The 8,586-nt window shown below is 30.2% G+C and overlaps 2 protein-coding genes across 3 annotated transcripts in view; one reads left to right on the top strand and one right to left on the bottom strand.

Moving 5' to 3' along the window:
* Positions 1 to 528, top strand: part of LOC103502112 (SNF1-related protein kinase regulatory subunit beta-2-like) — a 45,909-nt gene extending 45,381 nt beyond the window's left edge. For both annotated transcript variants that reach the window (XM_017047668.2, XM_051079339.1), the window contains exon 5: positions 12 to 528. In XM_017047668.2, the coding sequence (XP_016903157.2) occupies positions 12 to 221 (210 nt within the window). In that variant the 3' untranslated portion in view covers positions 222 to 528. The remainder of the gene's footprint in view (positions 1 to 11) is intronic.
* Positions 529 to 1,238: 710 nt separating this feature from the next.
* LOC103502113 (uncharacterized) lies at positions 1,239 to 2,181 on the bottom strand. The gene is made up of 3 exons (XM_008465943.3): positions 1,829 to 2,181; positions 1,672 to 1,741; positions 1,239 to 1,543 (listed from the first exon to the last, which is right to left on the bottom strand). The coding sequence occupies exons 1-3, from the start codon at positions 2,115 to 2,117 to the stop codon at positions 1,399 to 1,401; spliced, it is 504 nt and encodes a 167-aa protein (XP_008464165.1). The 5' UTR covers positions 2,118 to 2,181; the 3' UTR covers positions 1,239 to 1,398.
* Positions 2,182 to 8,586: the final 6,405 nt, after the last annotated feature.

The raw sequence follows: 8,586 nt of genomic DNA, 5'->3' as shown, positions 1-8,586 counted from the left end.
TTGTCTTACAGACACCTGCCTCAGAATTGCCTGAAAGTCTTTCTGAGTTTGAATTTCCTCCATCCCCTCCATCTAGTTATGATAACCAATGCTTCAACGACGATGATTTCAGTAGGCCTCCACCGGATCTACCGCCACAACTGCGAGAGACTGTTTTGAATGAACCATCTTGCTGCACAAGTGGGTCATCAGTCCGGGTTGTGCAGCCCTCGACACACTGAATTAAATCATTTATACCAAAATAATGTTGGAGGTGAACTCCATGGCACTTGGTTTCAACATTCAAGTTTTATGAAAAATATGTCACAATGTTACTTTTCAAGCCCTTGCTGAAAAGAAATTGATAAGACTTTGGTCAACTGTCCCCCCCCCCCCCCCCCCCCCCCCCCCCCCCCCAAATTTGTGGCCTACCCTTTTGTATTTCAACCTCGTAGCTGGGATTAATTGAGCAATGATTATTTATGTGAAGATTGTTATACTAATAGATTGAAGAGAGCTTGAAATAGAATTCTTTTCCATATGTTTTAATATTTGTTCATTGTGATCCGATTCTTTGTTCCCCCTTTTTTTTTTTTTTTTCTGGGGGTATTTCAAAGCTTATTTTCATGTATTGATCCCTTGAAAGAAGTGGAAATTCCTATCGACCATGCCTTTGAAAATACTTGTTTCGATGTCGCAAGAGATCGGCTGCTAGATCTAAAGAGAATTCAGCTACTAGGACATGTAAACTCTATTTTCCTTTTCCCATTTGTGCAGTATGTTTCGAACCATTGGAATGGAAATGTTGAACCCATTAAGTTGTTCCCAGGTGTTTCTGCATCTTCTCGATGTCATCTTCGTTTTCTATGTTGCAATGGAACGTCTACCTTTTTTAACATGTTCTTTTTCCTTTTTCTTTTCAACTGTTTATTTCCTTCTGTAAATTCAAATTATTCCCTTCTCTTCGTTTCCTCATTGAACTTTCGTGTGTCTTCATGAAATTAATATCTCAAATTGCTGCAGACCACAAGAAACGGAGGTGAGGTAAGATTCAAACCTCCAAAATCGAGAACATGAATAGCTGTCTTAACTGCTAAGCTGCAAAGGTGCAGCAGCGGTAGTCAGTATTTCATGCATTTCCCTGGCTTATTATTACTATATTTTCTTTGTTTGTGATTCGAACACATTACTAAAAGCTACCAACAACAAATACTTGCATTGAAATGGGGGGATAAAGAATCCAAACACTCAAAACAACGAAAAGGAACTGAGTTACTATACTTTGTATTAGCTTCTGAAATAACATTACAACTCAAAACAGGCATAAACAGAGGGTTTTGTGCGCTGTGGAAGATCTCAGGTTACTCTCATGGTGTTGTTCCCTTGGCATTTGCATTTGCACAATGAGTTTGTACAGATTCATCTCACAGGAACTTTAACCCAACCATTGGCGAAAGCTATGGCTAAGATCACGAACGGAGTCGACATACCGAAGATGATGATATAAGGAAGAGGAGTCTTCATAGGATTCTCCCCTTCCCTTTCCCCTGCTGTTTGCCAATACCTACACCACCAAATCCAATCAGATTTTGAGCTTGGTATTTGATAATTATCTTCTTGTATTTCCACTCAAATTGTTGAACATTCTGATACCAGAAAAAGGAAAACAGAAAAGGGAAAAAAATTGTTTACTGCTCTGGTTCCTCTTCTTTAGTTATAAATTTTTTCTTCCCTCCCTTCTTGATTTCTGCATCGCCACCCCCTATAAAAAAAAGGCATCAATATATATACACAAAAACACAGCAAGAATGAGTCGCAGATCTAAGCAAAAGTAAAGGCTCTTTTTTACCTAAATTTGCTAGAAGCTTGAAGCGAGAAGAAGGCGTTGGCCTAAGCTTTGGCGAGGAGAAAGGGGAAGGAAGAGGAGGGAAGAAGGAAGAAGAAGGGTTTTGTTGGAGAGGAAATTTGACGGTAAGGGAAGAAGAAAGAGGGAATTTTGCGGCCATTGTTGAATTAGTGACTGCTGTGTTTGTTGAGGATCGCACAAGAGATTCGGATATGAAGTATTCTTGAAGCTCTTTTGCCAAGTCCACACAAGAGATTTGGATATGAATGTTGTGGCAATGATATTTGCTCATATTAGCCGATGCATATGACAGCCAAGCCCAAAGGCCCCATCTTCATCTTTCCTTTGCGTTTGTGGTGACATTTCAATCACTACATTGTGGTTCTATGAACCCATAAGTACTTTTTTGGTGGTTCAAATAACTCAAGAAGACTTTACTCGCTTTTTTTTTCATTATTATATGGGGTTTCAATTAAAATAGCCTAAATTGCTATATGATACCGTATAGGTCTTTCTTTCTAATATATTTCATAAAAGTTTTAATTGGGCAACATTTTTTTAGAAAAAATGGGCGAATTTACTTTATTACCCAAATTTCATTAGTCTTGAACACTATTTTCCTTAGTTTATCAACAATTATATTTATTATATCAATTTTAACTTCCTTAATTATTAATACATATATATTTGTATTTATTAATGTAATATAATTACCTTTAGAATGATTTAAATATGATATAAATTATTATATTATATGGTAATAATATGTATATTTATCCTACAAAATAAATATTTTTAATTTCTATGTCCAACTAAAAGTTATTTTCTCACAATCATCAATTCTGGAACCAATATTCTTCTCTGATTTCTATTACAAAAAAAATTATATTTTTCTTCCCTTTTGATTTGCTTCTGGGGATACAATTAGTCTTTTTTTTTTAGTATATTATTTATTCTTCTGTTTCATAGCATATTTTTTTCCTTAAAAAATTTGTTATTTCTTCTTCGGTTTTGTAGCATATATTTTGTAAATGTTCCTTCTATTTTGATTTTTCACATATGATACTGAATAATACATTTATGTTTTGTGATTTGTTACATATATACTACTGCATATATTTAATAATTACGACATGTTTCGATAATCTTATTCATATTTTTGTTTAGTAAAGCTTTCATGAACAATATATAAATTTATATACCACTATTTAATCTAATTTTTATTATATGATTTATCAGATATATACATCTTATTCATATTTATGTTCTTTGATTCGTTACATATAAACTACTACATATATTTAATAAATCATAAATTGTAGTTTAATCTCATTATATATCACTGCATATACAGATGATGTTATCAGTATATACATCTGTATATGTACAATAACAGGTATTTAGTGACACATATAGTTTAGTTTTTTTTATTTCATGTTTCGTATCGTGTTTTTTCTTGATTCAATTAGTATTTTATTTGATTTATTACATATAAACTACTGCATAATATGTTTATGTTCTGTGATTTGTTACAAATATACTATTGCTTATATTCACTAATACAGAAATTGAAGTCATCATCCTCCCACCGAATGTAAAACGTTCAGTTGGTCGACCAAATAAGATCATAATTCCTTTTAAAATGGGGTTCAAGAGACACATTAAATGTGGCCGTTGTGGACGTGTTGGCCATAACCAAAAGAGATGCAAGTTTTTCTTATTAAATTAGTTTTTCCTTCTTAACTTTAGACATTTAGTATGTTGTTTGAGAATTTTATTTAAAATATCTATATTCCAGTTTTTAGTTCAATTATCTTTTTTTCATATTTTTTTTTTATAAATTTCCAACGTACTAATCAAAGTTTCTCAATTTATTATAATTAATATACTACACTTCATACATAGTCACTATTGTTCAAACATAACTTATTTATTTGAAATAAAATACATAACCCAATTTAACAAATTGAAAACACGACCTTTCATTTGTAAAATATACAGTGTATTATTTCATATATACTATTCATAAATCAATTTAACATATCCTATCTTTCGGTAAATGTATGTCAATTTATATGTATTATTGTATATATGAAGGGGTATATATTCACTAAATAGCAGAACCGATCTATCATATTTTTTGGAAATTGTATGTCAACATACATTTATAAATTGTATATATCAAGTCGTATATATCTAAATGCAAGATTATGAAATCGAAGTTTAAAACGTTCTAGAAAATCTACGACATAATGGAGTAAGGAAAAACACGAGGAATTGAGGAAGACAATTAACCGGAAGTATGAGGATAACAAAAAAAAAAAAAAACGAAATAAATTAAGAATCAGTGAATAACAAATTGGAATCGGTGATAGAGGAAATATGATTACGTGACTAAGGAAACTGGATGTACCGAAATTGAAAGAATGTTGCGATTTTTCGGTGACGAAATCGAGCTTACTTGAAGAAAACATATGATATTTCTGGTGGAGAATGTACCGAAATTGGTGGAGAAATTGGATAAATTGCAGGTAGTAGATGTAACGAAGAAGAATGACTGTTGACGACAGAAATGAGAATGTAAGAATTATGCTGCTAATGAATAATTAAGAAAGAATTTTAAAAATTATTTTCCATATTCAAAGATATATCATTTGATGATAATTTAAAATAAATTATATAAAGTAACGCTTTTTTTAATAATTAAGATTTTACATTAACTAAGATCATAAGGAAGTTATAATTTAGACAATAATGATAAAGATAATGTAAATAAGCCAAAATATATTTCTTAATTTCAAATTACTTATATAATTAATGTTAATCATAAGATTAAAATTGTCCTACAAATATGTGAATTCCTAACTAAGTAAAAAATCTTATTTTAGGATATTTGTAAAATTTCATAGTCAAATTAGGTCTTTTTTCTAATGATTATGATCGCGGTTTTTTAGATTTAAAGTTTTATTTGTAAAAGTTGACTTTCGTGTCCAATAATTAAACGTTTCCAACAGTAAGCTTATAGAGTAAGGAATTTGAGATGATCCAAACAAAACATTATTTTTACAATTTTGGAAATGAAAATAATTATATTGATTTGGTTCTAAAATTTATATTGAATCTCTGAAAATGAACTTTCTCAAAAGATTTATTATCTTTGAGATTTGATATTATATCGTTACTCAATATTTAATGATCAACTCATTTATATAAATAGATTCTTTCATTTTTATCCATACTAACATTAGTACACATTTTTTATGTATCGAAAAAACTTAAAATAATTTATTTTATTGATGATCTTTTATCTACAAAATAAAGTATCTAGTCTTAGTTATATTTCACTTGTATGAAGCTTTTTCTTTGTCAAAAGTAATATAGTTTTGAGCGATAACATTAAACAAGTTTTTTTAAGTATTTATTTATTCATTAAATAAAGTAAAGTACTTTAAATAATAAAACTATTGGAAATATTTACTAGCATAGTAAAATTTTACTTTTTATTGTAGTAAATTATGATAGGCTTAGATAGACATCTATTAGTGTCTAATATATTCTACAAAGTAAAATGTTTCTATATTTGTAGATAGATCATTCATTTTGATGTTTTTGAAAATACCTAGTTAAATTATGTACAAGTCGACTATCCTAACTTAGAAGTTAGCTTGTTAATTAATGTTAATGGGAGCAAAAACTATATTAACTGGAACACAACCGAACTAAAGTATTCATCAACTTGTAAGTCATAGCTTAGAGTTTTATTCTCCCCCAGTACTCATAATGTCAAGTGAGCAAAGCTTCTCTGCTCACCAGTCTGCTCAAGCTTCCTACAAACCGCTCATTCCCAACTTTTGTGCTGCCACGTTGTAATTACACACTTGTTTTTTTAACTCAATTTTCACACTTCTTTTTCACCATTTTCCCATTTTTTTCACTGAAGTGATAATAAAAATTGAAAATCATTCGCTCTTTTTTCCCTCTTTTTTCTTTTCACAAAACTACATATATTCTATGGAGTATTTTAAAAAATATAACAAATTGATAAAATATTTACACTATATAGAACAATTTTAGAAACGAAAAAAGTTCACAGACACACAAATAAGAAATACAAAAAATGCCCTAGTCAACACGTGATTAATTGACCACATGCTCGCGCGAGTAATCTTCTTCTAAATGATCATGCACCACAATTTAAACGAATAATCTACTATCTTTTAACTCATGATACACGATCATGTAGTTCTTTTCTAACCATGGGGAAAAAGACTTCAAATTTAAACAATCGTGTTGGTAATGAAAAATGATCGTGTTGATTATAGTAAGCGACCGTGTGTCCAATGTAAATGATCGTTAAAAACTTCAAATCTAACGATCGTGTTAACCATGGCAAACGATCGTTTAGATAATGTCCACATGATCATTTAGGTCATTTTAAACAATGGAAAAAAAACTTCAAATTTGTTGAGCATGGTAAACGATCGTGTTAACAATGGTAAACGATCGTTTAAATCATGTCAAAATATTATTTAGATGATCTTGATATTCTCGAATATGAAGAAGATGAAGTAACTTTAAAGAATCTTGCTAAAAATGGTGAAGATGAAATAAAGACTTAAGCAAAAGAATGAATCGTTTAAACATTGAAGAAAGAAGATCAGGAAGAGGAGATGAAGAAATCTATAAAAGAAAATGAATAAATCGCAAAGAACAAGAAGAAAGAGCAGTGACAAATCGTCCACAATATTCAAGGGAAAATCTGGAATTTATGAAAATATTATACTGATTTTATGGGCTTTTCTTTTTGTTACGCAGACTGTAAATACTTTTGTATTTTGTTACATTTATGAAAATTAATTGTATTTTAATTTATATTCTATTTTCTCATCAACACAATATCAATATTTTTCAACTAAAACTGCAAGGGTTCAAAAGAATAAAAGAAAAATATATGAGAAATTATTTTAATGGACAAAACTTCTACAAATATATCACAATATGATGATAGGTCAAGATAGACTACTATCTGTATTTATCATGATACAGATAGATACAAATGATAATTTATCTTTCATCATAAATAGCCTGTAACATTTTGATGTAGTTTGTAAATACTTGGATACATCTTTCTATATTTGAAACTTACCCAGAATATATTTTATAACTTAAAATGAATTTTTTAAACCTTTTTCCTTTTTTGTTTTAATATGAAAATTTCAATACAAATTAAAATCTTTTGAGTTAAATTTTGAGGGCCTGGAAAATATTTAAATTATATATAACAATTTCAAAAGCCCAATCTCATAAGGCAAATTTACAAAATAAAACCCTCAACATGCAATTTGTTTTCTACTAAATAAACTATTAATCGACATTCTTCAACCTTTGAACCTCAGTTCGACTTCTGTTGGAATTTATGTTCTAAAACTCGTAGTTTGTAATTTAAATTTATATTCTATTCAATAAAGTTGTTATCGATATTTTGGTTAGTAAAATTGAATATTATAATCTTGAATCCAATAAACTAAGGTTCCAAGGTTATCTTGAGTAAATTTAACTTTATGTATAACATAAACATAGGTCAGGTTCGAGTATATAACCTAAACAGTCTATAGTATATGAATAAAGGTTGGGCGCCTTATTTTAGAGACACTATAGATGCAGACTGCTTTGTAGTTAGTACAAACGATATGATCCTAAATCGATCATGTAAAAACAAAAAAGCAGGGGTATCCTATGTAAAGAGTTTATATAAGACTGAATCATGAAATAATTACTTTTACGTCATAACATCGTTTATTGTATAAAATTAACTATTTCGATGTAATTTTTATGATCTAGGTAACTTAATCTTAATCATGAGCTAACTATGAACTCTTATTTACACGAAATTATCCTTAGATCTACATAGGTGAGGGTAGCTCATCAGCGCTGGTCCAATAAGCCTCCCATTTCAGGAGGTAAGACCGGGTGGATAACTAGGGACATAGGGTGCAAGACAAAATTCACTCTACCCGCTTTAGGTTTAGTAGATAGGTTGTTCCCTTAAAAACTGAATCCAAGTCCTGAACAAGGGGGCCCACCCTCCTATTGCCCCAAGAGGGATTCGATTTATTGGTTGGACCTTAAACCAATTGTTTAATAGTGGATCATGTGACTTAAGGAGCAGGATGTAGTCTCAGAGGTCAAACGATATTTTGAATCAACTGAGGTTACAAACAACCTATGAATGATTAACTTATTGATCATGGTTATATCAGATGGAAACAATTATATCTATAGTGAGGGGAGTGCAACTACGAGGCTTTTAGTGGAATGACCTGTTAGTTATTGAATGTTTATTAGCTTGGTCTAGTCAGTTAATCTCGGATTGTTAAAGTCCATGATCTATATGTCTATTATGTTCTTCTACTAGCTCATAAGGAATTAACTTAGAATGGTATGTCAGATTAGTTCGAATTAGGTAGGAGAGAGAAACCAACTAGTATATGTGATACAACGATCATTTTTCAATTTAGAGATAGAATTATATTTAAATATGATTTAAATATAAAAATTATGAATGCAGATTCATATTCAAAAGCTCAGAAATGATGGAAATAGTCAAAGTTGAAAAAAGTCCAAATGTTGACTTTTGACTTTGTAAAGTCAAACTTTGACTGGCTTTATATTCAAACGTGATTTGAATTTCGTGAAAATAAATGCGGATTCATGCTTAGGAGGCTAGAATTAGTCAAGACAAACAAAATGGTAAAAGGTCA

This window comes from Cucumis melo, chromosome 11, assembly GCF_025177605.1.
Source record: "Cucumis melo cultivar AY chromosome 11, USDA_Cmelo_AY_1.0, whole genome shotgun sequence".
In the NCBI taxonomy this organism is placed as follows: Eukaryota; Viridiplantae; Streptophyta; class Magnoliopsida; order Cucurbitales; family Cucurbitaceae; genus Cucumis; species Cucumis melo.
The sequence above is the reverse complement of the archived record's forward strand: the minus strand, read 5'-3'. Positions and strand labels throughout refer to the sequence as shown.

Coding starts and splice junctions, on each gene's coding strand:
- LOC103502113 (XM_008465943.3), bottom strand. CDS start 2,117: ATGAGCAAATATCATTGCCACAACATTCATATCCAAATCTCTTGTGTG. Junction 1,742..1,828: donor CAAGCTTCTAGCAAATTTAG/GTAAAAAAGAGC, acceptor TTTTTTTTATAG/GGGGTGGCGATGCAGAAATC. Junction 1,544..1,671: donor AAAGAAGAGGAACCAGAGCA/GTAAACAATTTT, acceptor TTGGTGGTGTAG/GTATTGGCAAACAGCAGGGG.